The 12,949-nt window shown below is 41.2% G+C and overlaps 1 protein-coding gene across 1 annotated transcript; it reads right to left on the bottom strand.

Annotated features, from left to right (window-relative positions):
• Positions 1-12,094: 12,094 nt before the first annotated feature.
• Positions 12,095-12,713, bottom strand: LOC311618274 (squalene synthase-like; the record flags this gene model as incomplete). The annotated part of the gene is made up of 1 exon (XM_084875690.1): positions 12,095-12,713. Exon 1 carries the CDS (start codon positions 12,635-12,637, stop codon positions 12,095-12,097), a length of 543 nt encoding a protein of 180 aa, XP_084731816.1. The 5' UTR covers positions 12,638-12,713.
• Positions 12,714-12,949: the final 236 nt, after the last annotated feature.

Genomic DNA, 12,949 nt, shown 5'->3' with positions numbered 1-12,949 from the left:
ATATATATATTATAAAATATATATATATATAAAATATATATATATATAATATATATATATATATATATATATATATATATATATATATATATATATATATATATATATATATATGTATTTTTTAGGATTTGGAGGACCAGAGAGAAGCAGGGACAACAGTCAGACTTCAGGGAAGTGAATGCAGAGTGCTATCTTTAAAGTGGTCATAACATAGCAGACCCTAAAATGGTTAGAGGTGTTGGAGGAATCCATACATTTAACTTCCCTTCCCTCTTAAAAATCAACTCCATGGCATAGAGGATGGTGAGGGGATATCAAAGTATGAGCCAAATTCTGTTCTATGCAAGGTGGTAGGTATATAATTGACATGGCCCCTCACTCTTATTTTAGAGTTTTAGTTTCCTCTTCTGGAATGCTCTTTTCAACCTTCACAATTCATAGAGTCAAAATAATTGGGAGAAGAGAGAGAGAGAGAGAGAGAGAGAGAGAGAGAGAGAGAGAGAGAGAGAGAGAAGCTGAATATGATACCAATAGAATGAGCTAGGGAATGAAAAGATTGACTTGTTGTTAGTTTTAAATATCTCCTACTATCCTATATAATAAAACCTAATATGCAAATTGACCAAACAGCAGAATGACTAGTAGAACAACTGGTTGCTATGACGCGCACTGACCACCATAGAGTAGATGCTTAACGCATGAGCTGCTCCCAGCCTGCAGGCCCTAGGCCAGCCAAGTTGGGTGCCAATGGGGGCTCCCTGATAGCCCTGCCAGTCACCCTGCAGAATTTACTGTTGGGGGGCAGGGCTGGCTGGTGAGGGGGCAGCAGCAGGGGGCAGGGCTGGCTGGCAAAGTGGACTGGCCCAACCCCCCAATTGTCCCACTCCTTAAATGCCCCCTTGATGCCTCCAGGGGGTGGGGCCAGTGAGCAGGCAGCACCAGGCCAGCCAAGGCAGTGCCAGCAGCCCCCTCACCCCACTCATTGTCCCACTGATGGCTCCACAGATGGGCCCTGGTCACAGGCCAGGCCTAGGGACCCTACACATGCACAAATTTTGTGCACCAAGTCTCTAGTTCGATAATAATCACTGTTCTTTAAATGAGGGGTAAATTTCTTCTTGTCTCTGACATGCTCAGTAACTCCCTAAGTAAACTACTTGAGAAACACTCCATGGCAGCAAGTAAAGACATGTAAGAGAAGCTGTAGGTTAGCCTGGCTGGCACTGTTCTTAGCAATATTTGCTAAATTCCATTCATTAGATTGTTTTTAAACAATGGGGAGACAGGTCATCATGATTTCACATTATAATCCTGAGTTTACAGAATTTCCTCACAGTGTGTGGAACGGGTTTGTAAAATCACTACTACTGACCCTCAGATCAGAGGTGGAATAAACTGAGAACTGAGTAGAAAAGACCTCATCCTTCATATTGCCCCCTCCCTTGCTTTGGGCCCCTTATGTCAGAGTTCAGTGGCTGCTCTGCCTACTGCCAGTCCCTGTGTTATTTCTCCGTTTCTCCACATATTTTGTATTTTACACAATTAGCGCAGTCAAGGCTTTGCCAAGCATTCCACTATTGTAGGTTCTAATACAAATGAAATTTGTATTAATGAGCAATGTTTTCTTCCACTTAACTGTATAGGAAACAGCTGATGGTATATAGGAGGAGGGTACTACTATGTACATCTATTTATTATTATCAGTGAACAAAAATCTCTTTTCTCTTTCCTGTGCATAGCTGTATGCAGACTTGATATTCATTTACTAACAATGTAGCATTTTAAAAGTGATTATTGATATACATCAAATATATAAATTAATTATATTAATAAATTATAGTCTTGTGAGCTGTAATCAACATCAAAAGCAAAATATTTTGCTCTGGTTGGTGTTTCTCAGTGGTTAGAGTGTTAGCGTATGCACAGAAGGTCATGAGTTTGATTCCTGGTCAAGGGCACATGCCTGGATTGCAGGTTCAATCCCAGCTCCCATTACGGTGAGTGTAGGAGGCAACCAATTGATGTGTCTCTCTCATATCGATGTCTCTCTTTCTCTTTCCCTCCTTTCCTCCCTTCCACTCTTTCTAAAAATCAATAAAAAAAAATCCTCAGGTGAAAATTAACAACAAAAAACAAACAAACAAAGCAAAATTTCATAGTTGTCTAATTTTAATTATAAAATGCTATTTAAAAAAAATATATTTTATTGATTTTTTACAGAGAGGAAGGGAGATAGAGAGCTAGAAACGTGGATGAGAGAGAAACATCTACCAGCTGCCTCTTGCACACCCCCATGCCCTTGACCGGAATCGAACCTGGGATCTTTCAGTCTGCAGACCGATGCTCTACCACTGAGCCAAACCAGTTTCGGCATAAAATGCTATTTTTGTACCATAAAAGACCACACAGGGCATTTGTTTTGATCCATTATTAATTAGAACCTTGTTTGTATTAATTAGGAGCTTCATAGATATTGTTAATAAACAAAATATATTTTAAACAAAATTTTAGAACAATTTATGTTTTATGATTCTTCATGATGTATGTTTAATTATCAGATTTAAATAAAAAAGAATTGGCAAATAGTTATAAGTTACAGAATTGTACTGATCAAAGCATAAAAGTGTTGAGAGATTTTCAAGATATTTAATAATAAGATATTGACTGATACTGTAAATTAATAAACAATTTTTAAGTTAAAAATCAGGAGAACTTTAATAAACTGAATCACATTGAAATTACCAATATATTCTCTGAGTTCTACAGAAGTTTAAAAAATTATATTTATGATTAGCTTACTTTGGGGGTTGGGATTCAAAGGTAAGGTATCTTTCAGTCTACATTTTAAAATTACCATTTTCTCCCCTAGAAAATATGGAAGCACCTCATGCTAAGTTTAGGTGAGACACTGACTCTGTTTAGTCAATGAATGAGACAGCGATGATATTTTGATGGCTTGTAGACCCTGCCAAAAAATGTTTGGAATGCGATTTCTACTTCTAGTTACATGGTGTCTTTCAATGATGAGAGGTTTTGTTAGTTAAAAGGCCTGGAACTTACTTGAACAGTAATAATAATATCATCTTTTGTTTTCATAATACTTTGTATCAGCACTTATTATGTACTAGAGGCCCATTGCAGAAAGATTCCTGCAAGAACAGGGCTGCCAATGGGCTCCCCTCCCAGCACCACCTCCTCTCCCGCCATCCCCCATCCCCAGCTTTCCCTGCCTCCTCGGGCCCTTAGCTCCCACCCAATGCTTTTCCTCCAGTCACCACCTTGCTTTCCACTTTCTCTCCCTCTTCCTTCTATGCTGTCTTCAGTCTTCACTCCTCCCTCCCACAGTGTATGCAAATTAACCACCATATTTGTTGGGTTAATTTGCATGGTTGGCTGTGGAGGTAGCGAAGGTATGGTCAACTAGCATTTTTTTTTTCTTTTATACATGTATGTTGTCTCATTCAAGATGGTTAGGATACTCCACCAGCTGCATGACTCAGCACATTATGTGCTTATTGTGAACCTTGGATGGCAAAATGAGAACAAGTAAGGGAGAGAAGTTTCAAGTCTCTGTACAACCTTGGGCCAATCATCACCGTTTCTTTTTAATTTTTTTAATATATTTTATTGATTTTTTTGTACAGAGAGGAAGGGAGAGAAATACAGAGTTAGAAACATCGATGAGAGAGAGTCATCGATCAGCTGCCTCTTGCACACCCCCTACTGGGGATATGCCCACAACCAAGGTACATGCCCCTGACCGGAATCGAACCCAGGACCCTTCAGTCCCCAAGCCGACACTCTATCCATTGAGCCAAACCAGTTTCTGCCTTTTAAAATTTTTTTTGTAATTACTTAATGTTTAAAGTATTACAAAATAGAAGTCTGGTGCACAAAATTTGTGCAGTTTGTGGGGGACCCTCAGCCTGGCCTGTGTCCTCTTGCAGTCTTTGACTCCTCGGGAGATATCCACCAAGCTGGCAATCAGACATCCTTCTCACAGTCTGGGGCTCTCCCAGTCCAGAACCCCTCGCTTCTTACCATTGCCTGCAGCAGAAGCGGGAGAGGCTCCCTTCACTGCCACTGCACTCACCAGCTGTGAGCCTGCATTGAGCGTCTGCCCCCTGGGGGTCAGTGTGTATCATAGTGATCAGTCATTCCCCCTTCGGTCTATTTGCACATTAGCCTTTTATTATAAAGGAAAATATTACATATGTCTCCTTTCCCCCCATTGACCTCTCCCCAGCCACCCCCACTCCTTGACCACCACTTTCGATGGGCAGCTCCCTGTAGATGCTTGAGGATTAGGGATGCCAGAAGTAATATTTATTTAGTAATTCAGTATCTATTATTTTAATTTGTTTTGGTATTGTGCCAAACACTGGCAGTCTGTGATAAATGTGATATGATCTGTCCCTTGAGTACTCCAGGAGTCATGGCAGCTAAGCACCATCATGAATGTGTGGGAGGCTTGGGACAGTGGGACAGTGGTGGCTTCACAGGTAAGCAAGCTGCTTGGTTTGGTTTAGGTAAATGATTACCACCATAGCATTAAAAGAGCAAAACCTTTGGCTGTAGCTTTTATTCACTTAAGTAGATTCATTATTCTCTGTGAGATTCAACTTCTTTATCTGTTAAGTGGAATAATAATTCACCTTGTAGGAAAGTTATGAGAATTAGATATAATGCATAGTTAAAGCAGCTAGGACAGAGCCTGGTATACAGCAGGTGCTTAATGGATAGTAGCAATAATGATAACGAGTCATTAGAATGTATAGTCCTTGGGGACATGGATTTTTGCTGATTTTATTCAGTTTTGTCTACCCCTTGATATGCCTAGGCATTTAATAAATATATTTTACAGTGACAGGATGATGAAAATAGATGACAGCAAAGAAAATTGCACATGGAAAAGAATGTCTGGTCAATTTGGAGCCGTAAGTCATGAGGTTATGCAGGGATGCATGCATACACATGCACACACACTTATGTGTGTGTGTGAGAGAGAGACTAGTATGGGACCATTCAGGAGGTACTTGTAAAAATGTTTGAAAAGCTGGTCCTGCCATCAACTTGATCTAATATTTGGGGAGAAATCATCCCTAAAATCACTTTTTATAATGCCAAAATATTTACTTTTGGGGGGAGAAAGAAGAAAAGTCCTGATAGGTAGCATTGGGGTTTAATTCCATGGGATAAAAGAGCTGTGACTCAAAAACAATATCAACTAGGTGTTTCATCATCAAAGAAGATTTATGTGGAAAAAGAAAGGGTTGCAGCCCAGTACAGACAGGACAGCCATATGTACTCGTTGCACAGAGAGCTGAGGTGGAGAAGAAATAAGGGGAGGAACAGTTGCAAACATAGAACTTTATTGTAAGTACTAGAGGCCCAATGCATGAAAATCCATGCATTGGAGAGGGTGTCCCTCAGCCTGGCCTGTCCCCTCTCACAAACCAGGAGCAATCAAGGGTGAGAGGTGACCAGGCAATCAGGGGAAGGTGATGCCCCATCACACATCTGCAGCTGCCACTGCTGGCAGCACAAGCTTTGGCCAGCCCTGGTTACCTGTGCCTTGGGCTGATCCTGGGCAGTTGGGCAGCCAACATCTAAGGCTTGCCTGAGCCTCAGGCATCGGTTGGGCAGCTGCTATGAAAGGCTTGCCTGAACCTCGGGCAGGTTCTGGGTGTCTGGGGGACTGAGAGGACTGGGGGACTCTGGAGGCAGGTGTGCAGGGCAGGCCTGGCCTTGCCCATGCCTGCTGCACCAGTGTGTCTGACGAGATTAGGTGCTGCCATCTTGTGGCTGTGGGCACCACCATCTTTGAAGGTATGACAGTCAATTAGCATATTCCCTCCTTATTGGCTGTGGGTGCTGCCATCTTTGCAATGGTGTGAGGGTCAATTAGCATGTTTCATATTTATTAGATAGGATAGAGAGCCCTGTAAGGTTCTCGCATCAAGGCTCAAGATGACATAGTATGAAGGCTCCTTCCATGAGCCCTAGCTCCTCTCACAGACCCTCCAAACTGATCATGTTCATTCAATGTATTAGCATAATCTACATCAAGAGCTCTCATCTCAGGCTCATTTTAACTAGTATGGACTGGAGTTTAAATGACTGTATTAAGATTTATGTTTGCCTCTTCCTGTAAAGTGTAAATTGCTTGGGGAATGAGTTAAGTCTACATAATCAACAAGCATATTTTCATTTCAAGGTTCAGAGTTGCCCTAATAAACCAAAACACCTCAGATTTCAACTTCCTGAAGCTGCTATCTTCTGCTGTGTAGCAATTGTAGCAGAGGTGCTTTGAGCTCCTTCTACAAGGTCCCAAATGCCCTAGAACATGTTTCTGTGTGTGAAGTGCTCAGATGGCTGCATTTTGATGGGAGCATTGAGTCAATATTTGAATGAACTTTAGAGAAAATAGACTGAAGATGAGAAAAGTGAAATCACTCCTGACTTTCAAAAACAGGCCCTAGCTAGTTTTACTCAGTGGTTAGAGCATCAGCCCATGGACTGAAGGTTATAGGGTTTGAGTCCAGTCAAGGGCATATATCTCACTTGCAGGCTTGATCTCCTGCCCCACCAGTCGGGGTGCATGTGGGAGGCAACCAATCTCTCTCACATTGATATTTCTCTTTGTCTCTCCTCTTCCTTTTTTTTCCTCCCTAAAAATAAATGGAAAAAATATCATTGGGTGAAGATTAACAACAATAAAATGATTCTCTGGAAAGATCTCTGGTTCCAGAAATGTAGTAGAAAAATAATCTGAAACCCATCCAACTACAAATATCACCAAGTGCTAGAAAAATGTTAGAAAATACTATCTAATAAAAGAGTAATATGAAAATTGACCATCACTCCAAGAAACAAGATGGCTGCCCTGATGTGGTTAAAGATGGCTGCCCCCATGTGGACACAAGATGGCTGCCATAAGATGGCCTGCAGGGAAGGGCAGTGGGTAATTAGGGATGACCAGGCCAGCAGGGGAGGGCAGTTGTGGGCGATCATGCAAGCAGGGAAGGCAATTAGGGGTGATTGGGCCAGCAGGGGAGGGAGTTGGAGGGACCAGGCCTGCAGTTGAGGGCAGTTGGGGGGTGACCAGGCCAGCAGCAGAGGGCAATTGAGGGCAACCAGGCCTGCAGGGGAGGACAGTTGGGGGTGGGGAGCAGGCCTGCAGGGGAGGGCAGTAAGGGGCAATCAGGCCTGGCAGGGAGCAGTTAGGCGTCAATCTGGCTGGCAGCATAGTGTTTAGGGTGATCAGGCTGGCAGGCAAAAGTGGTTAGGGGCAATCAGGCAGAGGCAGGTGAGTGGTTGGGAGCTAGCAGTCCTGGATTGTGGGAGTGATGTCTGACCACCTGTTTAGGCCTGATCCTGGTGGGTCCCAGATTAAAGAGGGTTCAGGCTGGGCTGAGGGACAAACCCCCCCCCCCCCCATGCACAAATTTTGTGCACCGGGCTTCTAGTATCTTTTATAAATGTGGAGCTGAGCTTGTCAGAAAGTCTAAGGTGCTTCCAAGGGTCAGATGGCAACAAGAACTGGTAGGCTGAGCAGGATGTCTGGCTGGGCTGAAGACTGACAAGTGGCATCCCAAAGATTTGGGGCTTGGGGGTCAAAGCCACCCAGAGTAAGTAAAGTGGCAATGAGAGCTGCCTACCACACTTCCAGCCAGAGATACAAAAGACTGTCATCTCAATGAGCAAGTAAAATAAAGGAAATATGTTTACCAGCCAAAAGAAGCAACCCCTAAGTTTCTCTGTCTTGTTCTGGCCTTGGAGTGGACAAAACCTCCCTGGTAATACCTAAAGATGGTCCTATGTCATGTGGAGAGGGCTGTGCAAATGCTAATGAAAAGAAAATTGCTATATTATGTCAATTTATGATTGTTGATACCCGTTCAAAGCCATTAGGAATCTTCAATTTGGTATTCAGTGAATAAGGAAACTTTATTCAGGGCCACAGCACAATTGTGATACAGGACAGCTGTAGAAAAACTCAATAGTGTCACAGCTCTATTATGAAACAACATGACTGTGGAACAGAACATTTGTGAGGTTTCCCTGGGGTGAGGAGGCCTTTCTCCAACTAGACAGCTCTGCTCTGTTCAACCAGCTCTGCTCCACTCTGCCCTGATCTGCTTCCCCTGCCCTACTCCACTCTGCCCTGCTCTGCTTCCCCTGCCCTACTCCACTCTGCCCTGCCCTGCTCCTTTGCTCCCCTGCTCTGCTCCACCCACTCAGCTCTGTTCCATTCCTCAGGTCTGGTAAGAAGTCTTCAGCTCAAACTGGAGCTGCAGCCTTCAGTGAAAAGGGAAAGTGCACTCTATGAGCCAGAGAGGAGCTGACTTACACAGAGGATAATCCCTGCCCTGGTCCCTGATCACTCTGACCTCACTGATCAGGAGGACTCTAAATCTTTGCAATTTGATTGGTCCAGAAAGCACTGCCTTGATTGATTGGTCAGAATGGAGCCACTTTGATTGGTTGGTGAAGATGCTGATGGGGATTCAGCTGCACTAATTGGATGGAAAAAACCTCAGTCCTACTGGTTGAAATAGGATTCCAGGAACTACTTTATAAGGTGCTGGCTCAGATGCAGGAACACAGAGGAGGCAGGCAGTTCAATACAGGCTTCTCCCTGAAGTGCAGTTTGTCTGAGAGGCCCCTGTGTAAAAATGGCTGCTAGGTTCTGTTTAAGTTTGATCCTGGTTAGCCACTAGGGGTCCTTCTTGGTAGGTGTCTTCTATCTCAGGGTCCACAATTAGTAAACAACAAATTTGGCATTTGGGTAAAAGAGTATTATGAGAGATTTTATAAAAGTGACTAAATAATAAGGAAATACACCATTCTGAGATTATGTAACCCTAGTAACATTATCTCAATACATTGAAGTAAAAATTGAGTCTTGCAAGGAGAAATTGGAAAATCTATTTCTCAGTTACCCCTGGATTATAATCTTTGAGGTCAGGCACTTCACAGCTTTGTTCGCTGTTTATTCCAAGGGACTAGAACAGCAAATGCTTGATTAATATTGTTGCAGAAATTGGTAAATAATGCCTAAAACAACTCTCTGGCCTTTCTGTAGACACTTAATCACATGTGGGAGAAGGTGGGAAGAGCTCCCTCCAGCTCCCATTCTGAGAGGATGAATCACCAGACACCAAGCACCCCAACCCTGGGGGTTCAAGCTGCTTCGTGGAATATTTATAAAGGAAATTCCAGCACCTAAAGGATCAAATTAATTCTGTGATTATGTTGCTTAGTTAAGTTTATGGTCTGGCATAGAACAATTCATAATGATTAGGAATGAGAGAGTTTGGAGCACAGTGGAACAGTTCCTCCACTCTCTAGCCATGCAGTTAATAAGATCAACCCTCTCCATTGTACAAAGGTGAGTAAAAGTAGGTTTACAGTTGTTCATATGGCAAATAATACAATAATTAATAAGTAATAATAACAAAATTAACTCTGTGTTTTAAGCACTCACAACTGTGACTCTATGTTTGCCCACCCCTCTATATAGAGCACTGTTTATAGATAGAAAATCACATTGTAGTCAAGTACCCATGGAAGATAGTTAAAATTGACCATAACCTAGCCCCAAATGCAAATCTCAACAACAAAAAATCCTTGCAGCAAACATCTAATTAAACTGGAAATGAAAAACAAAGCCTACCACTACCATCACACAGGGCATGATTATAGTTCTATAGTCTGCTCTGTATCTTCCCTCAATTTCTTTTTCTAATTTTAGCTCATCCCTCCAAGTTAAGGGGGTAAAGTGTCATGATCATCTAGGTTTCAACTTTGAGGGAAATGTCACATGAAGTGAGTTTATAATTGTATAATGTGTACAGTTAACATTTTTTGATTAAGAAATTTCTCCTCTATTCCTATTTTCCTAAGAGTTTTAATGAAACAACGTAGATAGTTATCCAAGCTTAAGTTCTGTCTTTTTTGTTAACTTCATTTTCTTTAATATGTTGTTATTGATTTCAGAGAGAGGAAGGGAGAGATAGGAACATCAGTGCTGAAGAAGAATCATTGATAGGTTGCCTCCTGCATGCCCCCTATTGAGGATTGAGTCTGCAATCCTGGCATGTGTTTTGACTGGAAATTGAACTGTGACTTCCTGGTTTCTTAGTTCTATACTCAACCACTGAGCAACACTGGCCAGGCAAATACACTTGAAATCTTTCACAATTAGAAAACCCCTACAAAAAACACGCCTTTCAGCATCAGCATGCATGCTCAGATGTCCTTAGCAACAGTAACAGGCAACCCCACACAACACTTTCAGACAACTTATGTTGAATAAGAAATGTAGTATTCAGAAAAAGAGAAATAAGTTAAAAAATTTTAGTCAATATTATATGATAATATGGGTCATATATTATATAAAGCACCTAAAGTATTGTATATATAGCTCCTGGGTATGGGTTTGTGGCCAGTGTCATGCTCAATAAGTTTGCATTTTGATATGTTTCACTTACCTTATAGTAAAATGTAGCCATTTATGAAATAATGTTCAAGGCATGTGTCCTACTATATATGATATGAATAATATTTCTTCTATTAAAGTGAAGTGATAATATTTACATTATTTATTACAAGTTAACTCTATTTGTAGATCAGAATTTAAGACTCTAGACTGTGAAGTCAAGTCATCTGGGTTGAAATGATTGCTTGCTGGCTACTTGCCTTGGGCAAGTAACTTTGCATCTCTGGGTCTTTATTTTCTACTTTTAAAGTGAGAATAATAATGATACCTACCTTTTAACACTGTTCTGAGGATTATGACCAACAAAATATGAAGAGTGCCTATAAATAACTGGCAGTTAATAAAAATTAGTCCTTTAAAAGCACTTACTAAAAAGCTAGGGCTGCGATGAGTGCTTTACTTATAATATCTCCATTAATCCCTCAATATTATGAGTTAGCTTCCACTATTATACAGGTTTTACAGATGAAGTAATTGAGGCTTAAGGAGATGAAACTTATTTTAAAGGTCTGTGGTTGCTTAATCTTTGCCCTTATGAATGTTGCTGCTTGCTCATATATATGATCTGTTTGATGCTACATTCTTGATTAAAAATTCAACCCTTGATTTTATCATTGTTCCCATGAGAAAATATTATCCATGTGCAATGGTTTATTTATGGTGCTGTTTTGGGGAATGCACTAAAGCAAAGCACAAGATAAAAAAAAAAAAAGAAAGTTCATTAAATAAAATAAGGCAAAGAAAAATAAATTGCAAAGCCAACATGATAGAGAGGAAAGAACACTGAGTTAAGAATAAGGGCACCTGGGTTCTATTCCTGGTCTGCCTCTAATTGCCATCTATAAAATTACAGGCCGATGAACATCATAAATAGGTTTTCTTTTATCTATGTAAGGAGTGGCTTGAGAGTTAGGAGACCTAAACCCTTTTGCTTGTTGCTCCATTTCTCTGACTTCAGATTTCTTACCTACCATTTTAGTGAATTAAAGCCAGTGATCTCAAAGTTCAACCTTATCAGAGGTTGTGTGTCCTGAATGTTTTAGAGACAATCAGGTCTTAGCACTGAAGAAATATTGTCTGAAAAGGTTGGGTATTTACTGTTCAGAGAAATCTGCAATGTTCTAAGACTAGCTCTGTTGTGTTGCCATGTGTTTGATTTATATAATATGGACATTGGGAAAATATTTACCTTTTAAGGAATAATTAGAATATGTTATTTTTTTTTCTTCAAATTAAATACATTTAATTATAACTCTAGTCAGGATGCACACAGATCTGTCAGCAGTCCCAGCACAACCACTTCCCGACCCGCACCACTGAGTGCTCACCTCAGCCACCATGCACAGGTGAACACAACTCTGGGTCCTAGATGCTGAGGGTGAGATGCCCTCTTTTATTCTCATCTGCACGTCACAGTTTCCCAGGGTCCAAGCCCACAGAATAACAGGATTAAAGCAGGGGAGGAGAAAAGGGGACGCCAATATCTATCCTTGAAAAAAGGTCAGTCTATTTCATGGTCAATAAATCAGTGTTATCTGGTCTGGACATAGTCTTCTGTGACCTGAGATAGAGTACTCATATACTGCTAGCTCAGGGCAGCCAGGAGAAATGACAGATAAATAGGGGAGTAGTGGCTTCGGGAGTCAGCTGACAACTGGGGAGATACTGTGTTCTGATGGTGGAGATTATCTGCCTTGTTTTACTGGAAGATGAATTTGAGTTGGGGATTCTGTGATAGATATCTCCCATATATTGATATATTACAGCTTTGACAGTTGGCATGTTGATGGCATCAATTATCAGGGTTACTGCTTGTCCTTTTCGAATCTCCACTACCCCTTTGAATACCTGATAATTATTATAATAGGCAGCCAAAGTAGCAATGGCCATTACCTGAAACCTTTGGTTTCTAAGTCTGGAAAGGTAGATGATGACATCAGGAATGTGGTATAGAGCACTTAGTATAAGTTCATTCAGACACTGTATGGCCAAGTCAATATTCTCCAGCTTAGCAAAATCACCCAACTTCTTAACATACTTGCTCCAAACCTCTTGAGGCCAGAACTCTCTTCCTTCTTGTTGATCTTTCAGATAATTAAGAATTATGTTTGTTTTCTGCAGAAACAGGCCCATGGAGTTGGTACACTCTATGTCTTCACCAACTAAGGGGTCTTCTAATTCTGAGCCTGAGAATAGATGAGAAAGGCTAATTCCCACCAGCCTTGTTCCACTCCTCTTCAGAGGTCACGTGCTTATCCAAAAAACTCCATCCCAAATCTCATTTTCCAGCAAGTGTTGACAATCACTCTTTGATATTTCACAGCCAGATTTCTAAACTCGAGGGAGATCATTGGGAAGTCCTTCAACACTTGTCGATCATTCTCCTTGCTCTCCATAAGTCGCCAGTAAGGGTCTTAAAGATAAGAGTGAAAGTTGTGTAACAGT

This window comes from Pipistrellus hanaki (genome assembly GCF_964339955.1).
Source record: "Pipistrellus hanaki genome assembly, chromosome: 2".
Taxonomy (NCBI): domain Eukaryota; kingdom Metazoa; phylum Chordata; class Mammalia; order Chiroptera; family Vespertilionidae; genus Pipistrellus; species Pipistrellus hanaki.
This window is presented reverse-complemented; position numbering and strand designations above follow the sequence as displayed.